Source organism: Camelus ferus, chromosome 16 (genome assembly GCF_009834535.1).
Source record: "Camelus ferus isolate YT-003-E chromosome 16, BCGSAC_Cfer_1.0, whole genome shotgun sequence".
Classification (NCBI taxonomy): Eukaryota; Metazoa; Chordata; class Mammalia; order Artiodactyla; family Camelidae; genus Camelus; species Camelus ferus.
In genome coordinates, this window is record NC_045711.1 from 35,411,076 (window position 1) to 35,427,446 (window position 16,371).

General features: G+C 45.0%; 1 protein-coding gene across 5 annotated transcripts in view; it reads right to left on the reverse strand.

The window, feature by feature from the left end:
• Positions 1-426: 426 nt before the first annotated feature.
• The window catches only part of STAT3 (signal transducer and activator of transcription 3), a 58,084-nt gene continuing 42,139 nt past the window's right edge, over positions 427-16,371 (reverse strand). For 2 of the 5 annotated variants that reach the window (XM_032457221.1, XM_032457222.1), the window contains exons 11-24: positions 15,541-15,600; positions 12,036-12,065; positions 11,841-11,934; positions 11,695-11,742; positions 9,736-9,819; positions 8,804-8,902; positions 8,543-8,678; positions 7,762-7,814; positions 7,437-7,531; positions 7,179-7,318; positions 6,517-6,729; positions 3,498-3,540; positions 3,098-3,210; positions 430-2,449 (exon numbers count right to left, since the gene is read on the reverse strand). In XM_032457221.1, the coding sequence (XP_032313112.1) occupies positions 2,394-2,449; positions 3,098-3,210; positions 3,498-3,540; positions 6,517-6,729; positions 7,179-7,318; positions 7,437-7,531; positions 7,762-7,814; positions 8,543-8,678; positions 8,804-8,902; positions 9,736-9,819; positions 11,695-11,742; positions 11,841-11,934; positions 12,036-12,065; positions 15,541-15,600 (1,264 nt within the window). In that variant the 3' untranslated portion in view covers positions 430-2,393. Of the gene's footprint in view, positions 2,450-3,097; positions 3,211-3,497; positions 3,541-6,516; positions 6,730-7,178; positions 7,319-7,436; positions 7,532-7,761; positions 7,815-8,542; positions 8,679-8,803; positions 8,903-9,735; positions 9,820-11,694; positions 11,743-11,840; positions 11,935-12,035; positions 12,066-15,540; positions 15,601-16,371 lie in introns of all 5 variants that reach the window. The other 3 variants (XM_032457223.1, XM_014551048.2, XM_032457224.1) reach the window with 3 other exon arrangements.

Sequence of the window (16,371 nt, forward strand, 5' to 3'; positions counted from 1 at the left end):
CGGAGCGAACTGAAGAGAAAATGATAATGGAGTCAACTGTGAAAGGAGAGGCCTAGGGGGGTGGGAGTGTCTGCGCCCCAACCCCCCTTAGGTAGCTTATCTGACCCCAAACAGGACTCGGTGGCTTGAAAAGGCCCCGGGAGGGAGGAGGGAGAAGGGAGGCGGGAAGAGGGAAGCGAGAGGAGTAAGGCCCCTGGCTCCTCCAGGTACCCCTGAGCTGGAGGCTGGTGGCCAACATAAGATGCGGGTGCTGGGTGCCCCAGAGGTGGGCCTGTGTCAACTAGGGCATGAGAGGCTAAGGCCACCAGCCTGGGAATAGGGGCAACCACCTCCTCTCAATACCCAGGCACCACCTGTGTGTGAGGCCCCCTAAGAACTGAAGCAGGGGAAGAGGGAACAGCCAGAGACAGAGCTGTCACACTATCAGACGGTTTGCTATATAACTTTTATTTCTGGAAGTTAAAGTAGATACAGCAATATACAAAAAAAAAAAAAAACCCACAATAATATAAATTTTTACACTATTAAGTAAGTATACATTGGAATCTGAATGCAGTGATCAGGACAGAATCTCACAAACCAATTGGGTAGGTTAGCTACCCATGGGAATCCCTCAGCTGCGCTGGGCAGGGGTCAGGCGGGGGGGGGGGGGGGGGAGCCGGCAGGTCAAGGAGGACTGGGTTCTTTGAGGGAGGGGCCGGAACTAGTCTCAGCCCCTCTCAGGGCTTCTGCTACAATCAGGGTTTAAACCAGACACACAAGTTACCTAAAAGCCACAGATTTTACAATTTCTGTTCCAGCAAAGCCGAGATTCACGCCCCAGGTCCCTCAAGTTAAGCTTATGATTTAGAGAGTGTTGCTGGAGGGAGATTGCTCTGTACTACCTATCAACCCGTTTGTCTTGGAGAGAAGGTGTCGTCCCTTCAAAAACTGGCGAATTTAGGTATAATGAATAGCATTCCTTAGAAGCTCTCTGGTCAACTGGGACAAGGTGGTTTTGGACCACCCCATCCAGCCATGCCTCTGGGTCTGAGGAGGCCCCATATCAGAAACCACCTTGCAGCGTACCAAGTGGTTCTGCGATGCACAGTAAATGTGAGTTGTTCTGCCTCATTGCGGGGCCCCGTGGGGAGGGGACAGTCACCAGCGCTGGGGGGAGGCTGGGGTGTACACTCCCTCACCCAAGGGACAGACCTGGAGCTTATCATTAAGCCTTTGCCCCTGGGTTAACCAAGTGAAGTGATTACAGGTGCCGCAGGAAATCACCAAGAAACTGGGATAAGAACCATATTCCCTGAGCTCAACCAGACCCTTGACTAGGGCCCCAGAGTCTAATTCATGTTCAACCTGTAACTTTCTTCCTCGTATTCCAGGAGGTCCCGAGACCAGGATTCCTAAAGCAAATAGGACAAGGGACCTTTAGACACTGGAAGGAGCCATGCCACCAGGGGGGCTCAGGTGGACTTGGGGAAAGGAAGAATCACCTCCCCCCATCCCTTATAAGGCACCCACAGAAACCACCCAGGCTCAGAAACAGGAGCGAAGTCCAGGGAGACGGGGAGGATGGGCTGTAAGGCGCTCCTCTGCCCAGACTCACCTACTGATAGGCTAACACATCAAAGCGGAAAATAAAAACTTGGTTTATATAAAAAAAAATCTAGAATGTTTAGGGTCTCTTTCAGACTTCCTATTTCAAAACCAAAGGCCAAGCCACATCTTCAGGTGTGTTTTAAGGGTTGGATCTGAAGCTCAAGTCAGGATTTATATAAATTGTCAGCCTGAAGAAAGCTGAATGCCTAAAGCACCACAGAGGCTATTAACTGAGTTTTATTAAATACAGAAAAGGCTATGCCAATACAGTGTTTTTTGCCCTTAAAAAATTGTTTTTAACTTTAAAAAGAAACCTAGGGGCTTTGAAAGTCCTATCTTCTATTTGGACATTAGCAAGGTTAAAAGTGCAATGCCAGGAGTATGTAGCTAGAGGCGGCCCGTGGCATTAGCTTACAGAAATAGGCAGAGGGATGCCGCTGGCACCAGGAGGCACTTTTCTGACAAGAACAAGCTGCTGAGAAAGGAAGGCAGGGGGGGGCAAAACCAGACAAGACGTTTCCTCTTTCTCCCTCTCACCAACCCTTCCACACCCCCTGATCACAATCTCAGACAGCGCATTCTTATTTGCATTTAGATAAAAGTGTGTCCCCACATTCACTCATTTCTCTATTTTAAAAGGTGCCCAGATTGCTCAAAGATAGCCGAAGTAGGAGACGAAAAGAAAGAAAATCTGGAACCACAAAGTTGGGAGTTGAGCTGATCTGGGGCTGGGCTGTTTAAGGGGCGGTGGAACACAGGTAGGTGCCTCGTCATCTCTCTCTGCGGCTTCAGTCCTCGGCTCCTCACATCGGGGAGGTAGCGCACTCCGAGGTCAGCTCCATGTCGAATGTGAGGGACTCTGGGAGGACATACAGGGAGGGCAAGTTCAGTCGCCTGAGCCCTCCAGCTGGCCGGGCATGCACCCCTGGCCTTTGGGGGATGGAGGCTCAGGCCACCCCTGCCATCCCATCTCCTGCCCCTTGGGGCCAAGACAGGGTCAGATCACCCAGATTCACTCTTCTCTCTACAGGGTCTTGCTCTCTGGAAGGGCTCAGCCTCCTTCCTACCTTAACTCATTCCCAGCTCGTCATGTTTAAAGAAGCTGTAAGGATGTCCTGCTGAGTGCAGCCGCCTGGAGCCACTGAGAGGTAGCCACCCCCCACCCCAAACCGAGATGGGCTGTCGCCTTAAAACAGCCAGCAGATTTCAAAGACAGCACCCAGAAAGAACCTCATTTATTACCTCATTTATTTTTTCCTAACATGTAAAAATGCTACTCTTTTGAATTTATTGGGCTGAAGAAAATACATTCTTAAAATTAACCTCACCTGTTTTCATCACTGTTTTCAGTGTGGCTACTAGAAAAAATGTACACTTGCACGGGGCAAGCCTGCCATTTCTATGGGAAAGGCTGCTTGAGAGCTCCTTCTACCAACGCGGGAGCATCACACCCGGGGGGCTGACTTCCCTCACAGGGACAAGGTCCAGCAGCTGGATGGATACTCACCAAACTGCCCTCCTGCTGAGGGCTCAGCACCTTCACCATTATTTCCAAACTGCATCAATGAATCTAAAGTGCGGGGGGACATCGGCAGGTCAATGGTATTGCTGCAGGTCGTTCTGTAGGAAATGGGGAGCAGCAGGAGGGGAGAGGGCCGGGTTGACAAGACACAATGGAGAAAAAAAAAAAAAGAAGAACAAAACACACACACACAAGCCATCAAACTCTGGTCTCCAACAGAAAAATAAAAGCTCAAGCTTTTTAAACACACGAGGCCACTTTGAGTACTGAACATAGCTCAGAGGGTTCCAACCCTTCATAAGAGAACTCTCACCCAGTGTTCTGTTCCCAGGGATAACTGAGGACATTAGAAATGAAGGCGGAATTGGGAAGGGAAGCCACTTACGGTGTCACACAGATAAACTTGGTCTTCAGATACGGGGCAGCACCTGGGAAGAAGAAAACTCGGGCTTACTGATGGGGGCCCCACTCTGGGTACCAGGCAGGAGGAAGCCGGCTGCCTCCCCAGGGCTGACTCGAAACTCACTCCATCCTTGACCAGAACTGTCTGGAGCCTCCACCACCACCCCCCCCTCCCAGGCGGCCCTCCTTCACTGTGTACTCTTCGATGTTCTAGCACTTGCAGCTTGAAGTTCAGTCCTTTCCCTAAAGCTTTCCTGAATTTCTTCAGCAGACCTTTGCCCGCACCCCCGCCCCCCAAGCCTAGACGGGCGCCAGCCTGGTGTTCATTCTTCCCTTAGATCATGTAAAGAGTTTAACTGCCTGTAAATGGACTGAGGATTGTATTCCGGCCTGGTGGTATCTCTTAGGTAACTTCTCTGTGTGCAGGACCGGGTCCACGCAGTCTGGGCCCGGCGTCTTGCTCAGGTACCCAAGTCACCGAGTCTTTAAGAGAACATGGAAATGGCTATTGCAGTTCCAAACTTGAGGGTTACAACTTCCGTTCCTATCAGCACTTCTCTGCCTGTATTACACTTTGAGCTGAGGGTATTAGTGCTCCCCCGTTGGACAGCGCTATCACATGGAAGAGCCTCTCTATACAGGGAGATGTCTTGTGGTGCCGTAAATCAGCGGTGGTCTGGGAGACAGGAGGCCTGGGCCTCGTTACATCTTCAATAGCTAAGAGATCCAGGCAAGGCGCTTTCTCTCTTTGTATAAAATAAGAAGGAGGCCAAAAAGGGAGGGACCCATCTCTGTCATTTATAGTTCTTGTTCTCTAGTTAGAAATGTGGAGGTGGAAATAAATGGATTTTAAGTGCCAAATGCTTATATCAAGAGGTCAAAAGGCCCTGGAGACACTGGCATGGAATTTGGGGGGTTCAGGTAAACAAATCACTTAAGAGGCACGGGTGGGGTTGGGTGGGCCAGGAGGAGCAGTTACAAAGCTTGGGGCTATGACTGAAGCCTTGTGCTGTACACCAGAAATTGACACAACATTGTAAATAACTATATTTCAATTTTAAAAAGTATACACACACACACACACACACACATACACATACTAAGCTTGGGGCTTTTGGAGAAAGGTCATTGCACCAGGGCCCTTAGACTGCCATCTGAGCTTACTTTTAGCCAAGAAATAGAGTAACTTAGTACAGAATCCAAAGAAGCTACCAAGGCAGGATTCTGGTGTCTTATAAATACATTCTGGCCCAATGCCTGAGGGGAGCTGACACCCCAGACAGAAAAGGACTTAATTCCCAAGGTGATCAACGTTGCTGGGAAAAATAGCTTCAGCTATCGCAACAGTAGAAGCAAAGGAGAACTAAGACAAAAAGCTGATTTATGGCTCTGTAGAAGGTTGTAAATGTACTTTACCTAATTTGTAAGATAAGGGATTTGTCATTTCTATGGAGGAATCTCTCCCTTAGGCCATAAGGAAATACCGGGTGAGCTTCTAAGTAAGGAGGAGGGAAGAGTCCTGGAAAGATAGTTTAGTTTATCTCTGAGAGACAGTAATACCTTCATGATGGAAACAGAGAGGAAGCGGTCAGACGCTTACAACTCCTGAGGACTCCACACACCCCGGACCCCATCGCCAGGGGCACACTCAGGTCCTCAGTGCACACTCGCCTCCCCAGGAGGCAGGCAAAGCACTTAAGTAATTAGTTCCTTTCTGGTGACTGGCGTCTTGCCCCTGAGGAAGCACTGGAGTCTCCCGGCAGGAAAGGGCCTTGCCTCCTGGCCGCACAGGAGAGGCTGGGGACTTGGATCTTAGAAGCAAAAATTAGTCAGAGGACCTAAATGTCCTCCACAGAAGGAACAGGGCAGTGTGATGGGGGCTGATAAACAGATCTCCCAACTGAAGCACAACATGGAAAGAGAGATAAGTAGCAGGCAGGAAGTGAGAGTTACGTGCTCCTAGAGCGTGACCAAGACAGCCCTGAGCAAAGGCAAAAGGAAAGCCAGTTGTCAACTAGCTCCGGATTCCCTCTTCCAAGTCTCATTCTTTTCACCCTAAGAAGTTCCTCACAGGGAATTCCTATGAAAAAGTGGGAGGGCAGCTGGTGGGTTTGTGTGTGTGAGCTCTTTGTACAAAAACGGTTTTTTCAAAAGCAACTGGGGCAGGGAAGCCAACCTCAAAGGATCACTTTAAACCACTGCTGACTCTATGATTAAGAAAACGTAAGTAAAAACTAAGAATGGCAAATCAGTATCCTTTCCAGGATCCAGATAAGAACCCACAGAGTCCGAGCCTCAGACACTGATGGGAACAGACCAGGGGGCTCTGTCCTCCACCCTGGCGATGGCACCAGAGATCACGGGTTTAGTGTGGAAAAGTTTATGTATAACCTACATAAATGCACGTGCTCTTGCACATTAAAAAAAATCTTATTTTCAATAGCGGCACATTCTAAATACCAATTCCACCCTCCTCCCACCAGTTCCCGTCTTCCCCTGCAATCACTGCTTTCCTGAGACTCTGCTCTTAAACCACGTTCCAGCGCTGCTAACACTCATTTCCTCCACAAAGCCTTTCTTCATCCCACTTGACGCCTGCTCACACTGCTCAGTGATGGGGAAAAGGAAACACGCCAGACTCAAGTCTGAGTCGCAAACCTTCCAGCATCTGTTATGTAAGAAGCGCTGTGCTGGCTGGGCATCCTGTTACTAAAGAGCTCTGTCCTCACTTTCTCTCTGCCGAGTTTTAGGTATGTCTCGGAGTGTGTGTGCCATTTCCCCCTTCAGACTGGTGCTCCCTGTGCAGCAGAGAGTGGTGACTGGTTCCTCTCCTCTCTCTAGCCCCATCAGCCAGCCCCCAAAGCACTCGCTACCAAGTTCTTTCCTAGAAAGAGGAATAAAGGTCACCAGGTTCTTCAGGCTTTTACCTATTTGTCCTCTGAGGATTCTACAATTTCCCAGTTTCCCTCAGAATTAAACACCTGTCATGGAAAATCAACAACTACCTGGGTCAGCTTCGGGATGCTCCTGGCTCTCTGGCCGACAGTACTTCCCGAACGCCTCCTCCTTTGGAATGTCAGGATAGAGATAGACCAGCGGAGACACGAGGATATTGGTAGCATCCATGATCTTATAGCCCATGATGATTTCAGCAAACGACATGTTGTTCAGCTGCTGCTTGGTATATGGTTCCACTGACTGGATCTGGGTCTTACCTGTCATGGGATATGGGATATGGGAAGGGAAGACTGGGTGATCTCAGAGAAAAACACCTGATCTACTTTCCCTCATGCCAACCTGGCACTCGAGACTCTGAATCTCCTGCAATGTGGAAATGTTCAGCTGGCTTCAGGAGAGGCTACCCAGTTGGGCCACAGGTAACACACTTGAATAATTACTGACATAAAATATTAACAGTGTAGGTAAAAAAAAAAGAGATGAAGAATGAAATTTTCATTGCAAATTTGTAGGCAAATTAGCCCCTGGAGCAAGCAAAACAAAACTGGCAAACCAATCCTCCAGCTGGAAGAATTTAGTCATCCAAATGAGTCTGAGGCAGGGGGGTGTGACGCCATCTCTGCCCACGCGGGGGCAGTAGGTGCCTGAAACTAGCAGCAGCCAGGGCAGCCACAATTGCCACCAGGTGGGGTGGGCAAGAGCTTACCACTGATGTCCTTCTCCACCCAAGTGAAGGTGACTCCTCCTTCTTTGCTGCTTTCACTGAATCTCAGCAGGAAGGTGCCTGGGGGCTTGGTGCTCAAGATGGCCCGCTCCCTCTCCTTACTGATAAAGCCCATTATGTACCTGGAGCCAAAGAGAAGCAACAAGGTTTGAGCTGAGGTTCCCCTGCCATCAGCCTGCTGGGAGAGCGGGTGACTTGTCACACCTGTGTACTCAGCCAGACATGAGAGTTTCTACCTACCCTTCGTTCCAAAGGGCCAGGATGTACTTTTTCACAAGGTCAATGATATTGTCCAGCCAGACCCAGAAGGAGAAGCCCTTGCCAGCCATATTTTCCTGGAGAAAGGAATAAGGGGAAAGACACGTCTACCACCACCCTAGGCTTTTCCGTTCTAGGGATGAGGTGCCACCCAAATCCTCTGGTCCACTCAACCCTCAGGCAGGTCCTACTGGCCACTGGACCAAGAGTCCAGGGCCTTCAGGCCCAGCGCCCTCCCTGACAACCTTGCAGGTGAGACCCTCTGCCCCTCCCTCTCCCAAGAGGCAGCCACACAGAGTTCACTTACTTTGCAAAATTTAGCCCATGTGATCTGACACCCTGAATAGTTCACACCAGGTCCTGAAGGGAAAAAAAAAAAATAAAGTAGTATAATTTTTAGCTTTGAATCAAGAGCTTATTTCTTAAAACAGAACACACTTGTACACATTTGTCCCAAGATGGGCCATGAAAACATTAGTTTTCATGTATTTCAATGTTGCCACTGTTGTGTGCATATGTGTGTGTGCACGCCCTCCCAACCCCATCATTTGATGCCCCCCCCAGTTGTTGTTGAACCCAGCAGAGGTGGTGGATAATGTATCAGGTGCCCGCTGCCCTCCCTGCCCTTGTGTGATGGTCCAGGGACGAGCAGCACGTATCAATAAGCTGACAGCTGGCATTACAGGGTCACATTTGGTGTCAGCATAGGACAAAGCAGGGGTAGCATATGAAATATTCTACCAAGATTTTTTTCCAGGGGGAAAAATTAAAAACAAGGCTACAGTTTCTTGAAGAAACAGAAAGGGATGCCAAGCCTTTAGCTCTGCCTTCTGACAAGCATTTAACATATCTTCCTAAGGCCGGACAAAGCAGTATTCTAGAAGGATGAGGGAGACAGCCACCAAGAGAAAAGCAGTCTGCCCTCCACCTCATAAAAATGCTCACCGTCACAGAGACCTCCTCTGCACCCTGACCCCCCGACATCCTGGAGCACAGCAATGTGCCCAGTAAACTCCCCTTCAGGAACAGCCCCATAGGCCAGATTCCTTTTCTGAGGAGGGCGGGAGGGTAAGAGGTGAAGTGCTGACCTAAGAGCTTCTCCGCCAGAGTCGTCAACTGCTCGATGCTCAGCCCTCGCTTGGTGGTGGAGGAGAACTGCCAGCTCAGCACCTCAGCCACTTGATCCCACGTTCCAATCGGGGGCTTGGTGAAAAAGTTCACGTTCTAGTGGAAATGACACGTTTGCATTTAGATATGAGGGCGGTGCTGGAATGAGCTACGCTTAGTACTGTGACAACCTCTGGGAGCCAAGAAGACTCAGGGGGATGCGGGGCTCCTTGGGGACTCACCTTGGGGTTGTTGGTCAGCATGTTATACCACAGGATGGACGCCCAGGCGTTGGGCATCTGACAGATGTTGGAGATCACCACAACTGGCAGGGAGTGGGTCTGCGGAGTAAGCAGGGAGTGAGCGGGGGAGGCAGAGGGCCCTCGTGGCTTCAAAAATCTCTTCACCCATTTCTCGCAGGGTTTGGAATAAAAGGACAGGCTGTAAACCACACCTGCTGCCAACTCTCAGGGAGGAGTGGGACTGAGTCAGCTCAACACCCAAAGCGGAAACAATGCCAAACTTGGGCCACATGACTCGGGTGCTGTCTGAACAGAACCAGGAACCTGTAAAGCTGACTTGCTCACAGCCCCCCGGACTGTGACTCATAGCCCACGGACTCCCCGTTCATAAAACCTGGGAGGCACTCGCCATGAATCGGAGCTGTATCCGTTCATTAGACAGAGAGGTCCCAGGAATCAAAGACTAGGATTCTTGCTATGAGCATGTAAATGCCATGATTGCCTGTATACTACAAACACAGGCTGTTGAAAGACTATTTTGCCCAAACTTTCTAAAGTCCTGAGTTCTTTCTTTTTTTTTTTGGATGGAGGTACCAGGGATTGAACCCAGGACCTTGTGCAAACTCAGCATGTACTCTACCACTGAGTGATACCCACCCCACCCCCACAAAGTCAACTATAATCAATTTCTAAATATAAATTTTTATATCAAGTTTGCTGAAAGCTGAATAGACATGTATCTTCTAAGCACTCAAGCATGATTTTACTCTCAAAAGGGATACTAAGGATATTTTGGAGAAAAAATTAGCAAAAGTAACACAATGCTTAGCAAAGAGTCATTATTCCACCTTCTGGAGTAAAAGCCCCAACTAGAAGTTTTGTCCTGAATCACCCCTGCACGCAGCCCAACCCAGTTCTGCTGTAGAACTCACCTCGAGGTCAATCTTGAGGCCTTGGTGATACACCTCGGTCTCAAAGGTGATCAGGTGCAGCTCCTCGGTCACAATCAGGGAGGCCTAGAATAATGAGAAGGACACGAGTCCTCAGAGAGAATGGCAGTCAGTACTAACAATCACAGCTACGCCAACCAGAAGGGTAACCCACCAGGCGGCCACGGACACACGTGGAGCCCAGGGACTCCCCAATGCTATGTTCCTCCACCTGATCTCTTACTGGCTTTATGCTGACACTATGATGATAATACATATGATGATGACATGATTTATTTTATCATAATAAATATGAATTTAAAATATATGTGTATGTTATAAATATATATTATCTAGTATAAGCACAATATGTAATATAAATAACCTTTCCAATAGGATTATAAAATGGGTAAGGCACAAAGAATGACAAAACAATGCACAGCTGTGTGCCTACCACCCAGTTTAAAGGAAAGGCCGCTACCCCTGAGGTTCCCTGGGAGCCCTTCCCAACCCCATCCATCCCTGTGCCTCCTCCCTCAGAAGTCACCGCTATTTGTCTTTTGAGTTTATCATCCCCTAGCTCTTCTTTACAGTTTTACCACGTTGACATCTCTAAACAAAAGGTATGTTATTGAGTTTGCAGTGTTTGTGCATCTTACACATATGGGGTCACACCCTGTGTCTCTTGTGATTCACTTTTCACATCCCCATGGTTGTGTGCACCTGTGATTTATCCATTTTCACACTGTATTGTGTTCCACTGTCTGACTACATTACAAATCAGTTATCTACGCTAGTGCTTATTTGGGCTGTAATGAGGGTTTAGAGTTAGCCTGCTGTGACATTTTGTACATGTCTCCTGGTGCAAATATGAGCAAAAACTTCTCTCTTGTTAAATCCTGGGAGTGGCACTGCTGGTTTATAGGGTATGTTCATTTTTAGAATGCCGAATTGTTTTCCAAAGTGACTGTAACAATTTATACTCCCACCCGGCAATATGGCAACATTATTCTGAATAAGAATTGCCAATGAATTCTTGGAAATTAAACTCCAATTCATTTTTAAAAGCCTCTTTTTCAAATTACAAAAATAATACGTGTCCAGTTTAAAATGCAAATATTACAGAGGTGGTATAGAGTAGCCTTGTAATAACAGCAGTGCAAATACTGAAGCCCTGTTTTGTATATATTCCTCTAGAATTTTGTAATGCACACTTGAATACACAAAAAACAGTGAATGTATTTTTTTAAACAAATAGACTAATTATACTACTCAAATCATTTTGCATCTTGTTTTTTCCTAAATAAATATGCCACATACATTTTGCCACCGTGGCATAGACTACCTCACTCTAACTGCTGTCAAATATTATAAATTCAGTTTTTTTTTTAAAGGCCTGACAGAGGGTAAGAATGGCTCAGGGGATATATATCAGAAAAACAACAGGGTGATATAATTTTTTAAAAAAGATTTAAAACTAGTTTTTTGGTCACATTTACTTTTTTTTTTTTAAGTTGATTCTTGACACTAAGGATCCAATAATCTGAATCAACTGGGAGGTCGAGAAGATATAAGGGGGATAAAGCACGAGAGGTTTTTTTTTCTTTTTGTAAAATGTTTAACTCAGATTTGTTGAAACCGATCCCACCTCAGTGACAAAAGTGGGTCACCAAAAGCAGAGCCAGGCTGTGTCAGCCTGCAGAAGTTGGAAGGGGAATTTGGAAAGCCCCAGGCAAGGTGGAAGGCTTCTTTTCTACTAAATGGGTGTGGGCAAGGGACTTTCCACTCCTTAATGATGAGATAACTCCCAGGACTATCAAGGAAATGCTCTGAGCCAGAGAACTCCAAGGCACGTGTCACTTCTGAGGGGTGTGTCTCTACTTTCAGGTGACAAGAAGGCTCTTTTTCTCTCTCCCTCAAAGAAAACCCTCCTATTTGGCTTTCCTCCCCAACAAAACTTACATCGCAATTGGCTCGGCCCCCGTTACCACATCTCTGCTCTCTCAGGGTCTGTAAGGAAAACAAAGAGCACCCCTGTCACGCAAGGCTCTCCCCAGCCACGCCCCGGGCCAGAGGCCCTGGGAGACGGGGAGTCCGGGCGTGCATACCAAGTGCTTGAACTCTGCAGAGAGGCTGCCGTTGTTGGACTCTTCCATGTTCATCACTTTGGTGTTTGTGCCCAGAATGTTAAATTTCCGGGATCTGAATCATAAGAGAAAAACACCAACCACGTAAGTGACTGAGTGGCCAGGGTACAAAGTTAGATGAACCAGAACAGGAGAAGGCCTGCAGGCTGAACTCACCCTCTGAGAGCCGCAACGTCCCCGGAGTCCCTGATAAGAACACAAACTGGTGTTAATAAAATAGGGCTGGCGTTTCTTCTAAAAGTTTACTTTGAACACCTGTAATTTACTCTGATGGAACAACTGCTGTTTTCCTGGAGGTTTCTGTAAACAACTGAATTACATCTTATATGCGAAAAATGACAACCCCAAACATGTTGAAGCAGTAGACACTGCCAGCTGCCTACCCAACATCTCCTCCTCCTTCCCTATCAGAACCTTGGCTCTGTTGAGTGATCCTTCCCATCCCTACCTCCAGGGGGTGCTGATGGTCAAGTCCACCAGAACATAGCAGGCCCCCAGTGTGGTGGTCCAGGGGTGAGGATAGGACCTATACTGTCTAAATCAGACCATGAAGGAATTCTATCCCAGGCTGCATTTACGTTCCATAGCTTCAGCTGCACATGAGCAAGGAGGCATGTAGCCTTAACTACGACAAGCAACCATGTTGCAACCTGGAAGGAAACCTTAGAATGCCAGTGATACTTATGGTGACAGAGAAGAGAGATGAAAATTCTGGCTCCCTGATGACATCGATGAGTCACTGATCTCACTGTCAGGAACTTACCCTAACTTTGCATTTTCAGTTATACTGGGATGCAAATTCCCTTATTATTTAAGCCATCCTGGGTTTCCTATAGAGTCTTACTGTTACCTGCAACTCAGAGTATCCCATTGATACAGCTGGAAATATTCTTCCCAGACAATTGTTCATTGTTTCTTAACTATGTTTTTGAGTATTTTGTTTATACAGTCACATTTCTCAGTGTTTTCCTTTCTTCCTAAACTTTAGTACTGCTTAAAAAATTCTTCTCCATTGCTATATATTTACTTATGCTTTTAGAATTAGTAACAGCCAATATTTATTAAATACTGCATTCCATGGGAGTTTACAGATTAAAGTGGATCAGTTTTTAAACCCTTCACTAATCTTTCCATATGTCACCTTGGGGGAAAGTTAGGCTTATTTATCTATTTAAGATTGAACGCAGGACCTTGTGTCTATTTTTTTTGAGGTGTAGTCAGTTTACAATGTTGTGTCAATTTCTGGTGTACAGCATAATTCTTCAGTTACACACTAATATACATATATTCATTTTCATATTCTTGAACCCAAGACCTTGTGCATGCTAAGCATGCGCTCTACCACTGAGCTATCCCCTCCCTGCCATATATCAAATTTTAGAGCTTAATAGTCCTCATTATCAGGAAATTCTCCCTCATGTATAGCCTATCCTTTTTTAAAAAACTTTTTTTTGCATTACAGCTTTGATTGTAATTGACAAACAATAAACTGCACTATTTAAAAGATACAATTTGATGAGGCTTGATATATGTATCTATACTATACACACCTGTGAAATTATCAGCCAAGATGATGAACATACCTATCACTCCCATTTCCCCACACCCTTTTGTAATCCATTCCCCACCCCCACACATCACCCACCTCTGTCCCCAGGCAATCAATGATCTGCTTTCAGTCACTAGAGGCTCATTTGCAATTCTAGAATTTTTTATAAATGGAAGCATAAAGTATGTGCTCTTTCTTCTTGGTCTGGCTTCTCTCACTCAGCCTAATTATTTTGAGATTTATCAATAGTTCACTCTTTTTTGTTGGTAATATTCCGTTGCATGGATATATGATAAACTATTTATTCAGTCACCTGTTCGTGGACATCTATCTACTAACCAAGATTCCTGTACAACCCTTTGTGTGGTTATATGCTTTCATTTCTCTTGGGTGAATGCCTGGGAGTGGAATGGTTGGGTCACAGGGTAAGTGCATGTTTAACTTTTTAGGAAACTGCCAAATTGTTTTCCAAAGTGGTTGTACCATTTTCTCCATTTTACCACCACTACGTTACATGTTCACCTACGCTTTTAAGACACTCTTGTTTTAAAGATGTAAATACATTTGGAATTTATTCTGATGGACAGTAAAAAGTAAAACTCTAATTCCTCACTCAAATTCCCCCAAAACCAAGTTGCCCCAAGACCACTTACTGAATAATCCATCCTTTCCTCACTGATTAAAGATACCATTTTAAACATATGTTAATTCCTGATATAAACTTGAGGTCTATTTCTGGACTTCAGATTTTACTTCAATGATCAGTTTATCCCTGCCCTGGTAACACGCTCATTTAGCAACTGAAACCTGTGGTACATTTTAATATCTGGCAAGGCAGCTTCCGGCACCACCCTCCATAATTTTTATTTATTAAAAAAATTTTTTTGGAAAGTAGAATGGTGGTTGCCAGGGGCTGGAGGAAATGGGGATCAGTTGTTCAAAGGATAAAGGGTTTCAGTTTTGCAAGATGAAAAAGTTTTGGAAATCTGTTGCACAACAATGTGAATAAGCTCTACACTGCTGACCTGTGTAGACTTTCAAATGGTCATATGTCAACTACATGTCAATAAAAAAGGAAAAAAGAAAGGAAGCCAACTGACAAAAAATATGAGGCAAGCAGGAAAATCTGAACAGTAACCAGCCATTTGATGATATTAAAGAATTATTTTGGGCAAGATTTAATATGGTTAAGATGATATAGTTTATGTTTACCACAATTAAAAATAAATAAATCCTTTTTTAAAACTATCTTTGCTTATTTTTTTCATCTAAGATATAACTTGAAAAGCAAGTCGAGAGTTTTTTAAAAAAATCCTATTCACATTTAGGTTGGTGCTGTGTTAACTGGGAAAAATCAACGTCTTTATAATAAAATTAAAAGTATTAGTCCAAAAGTATGACTTATCGCCTTACTTTTTAAAATATCATTTCCTCACTAAAATGTCATAGTTTTCTTCAAATAGGTCTTAAACATTTCTGTTAAGTTTATCACAATATATTTTTTTATTTTTGTTACTTATTGTGAAATCATTTTTCTACTATAATTTCTAACTGCTTGATGCTAATTTACGGTTAAAGTTATTAACTTTTGCTTATTTCTTTCTTTATTAAATGTACTACCTTTCTTAAGTATCTTATTTCATTAATAACTATCTTCCAGTTCATTCTCATGAAATTTCTAGATAAATAATTTTATCACCTACATTCTCTGTCCTAATCTCTTCAAAGGGTAAATGCATTTTAGTTTTTTAAAGGTATTTGCAAATTTTGAAAAGTATTCCATTACGTAGTGAAGTGTGGAACAACAACAAACAAATCAATTTTCTCATATGGTCTCAGTTTTATATAATATGCATAAATTACATTTATAAGTAAAAAATTAAGTAAAGAAAAATAGGGACCCGAGGTCACAACAGCAACTGCAACTCTAATCTGTACCGCCAGCCTTGTGGTTTTGTTCAGGCACATAAATGACAACGCACTGCAAGGTTTTGAAAACTTTCCTTTAAATGAAAATAAAGTCTCTAAGTTCACATGATATCCGTCAAGTTCTCATTTCTCTACTCCTCATTTGAAGAAAAAGAAAAAAGAGCTAAGATAAGGAGTACTTACTTGTCAATGCACACTTTAATTTTAAGCTGATAATTTAACTCGGGGAATTTGACCAGCAACCTTTTCCCAAAAAAACAAAAAGGTAAAGTTTCAGAGACAAGGAAACAAAAATCCAGTTAAAAAAAAAAAAAGACAGTAGCCCCGCCCACCGCCAGCAACTCTAGGTGAAGTAGTGTAAATAAAATTCATAACTCTTCGATTCTAAAGAAGTGAGTAAGTCACAACCCCAAATTCATCCTCCTGCCCGTGCTGTCTTTGATCTCAAGATGTGTATCCCTCCTTCAGGCCAAAAGGGACCGAAAAACTGCCTAAGGACTAACAATTTGGACAAAGTTGTGAGAAATTCACAAAAGGGTAGTAAAAGCCATTTCATGAAGAATATCACAGGAATACATACTCTGCAGCTGGTGTTCTTTCTATTAAATCTGAAACCCAACACCATTCTACCTTTCTGAAGAGGGAAATTTCACTGCAGAAGGGCAAACCCCAGCCTACCTATTCTGACCTGAATGTGAAAGTAACGCTCCACCTGCAGGGCCCCCACCCACCTGCCCTGTGGCTTCTTAGCTTCTATTATCACTAGGCTTTACTCTTTCCCTTACAATCCTCAGGGAAAAGTAGCCTCAAAGAATAGAAAATAACCAGCATCATTTTGCCCATTTTACAGGGCAGATGGGAGATGCTATGGCCTAAGACTTGAGGCCTGGAATCTTCAGAATACAGTGGGCCTTAATCACAGGAATCTGCCCAGGTAACCCCCAAAAGATGACCATTCTTTAGCATTTGACAGGAGAATCAAAGAGCAAGTCATTATGCCAACAAATTCCATGG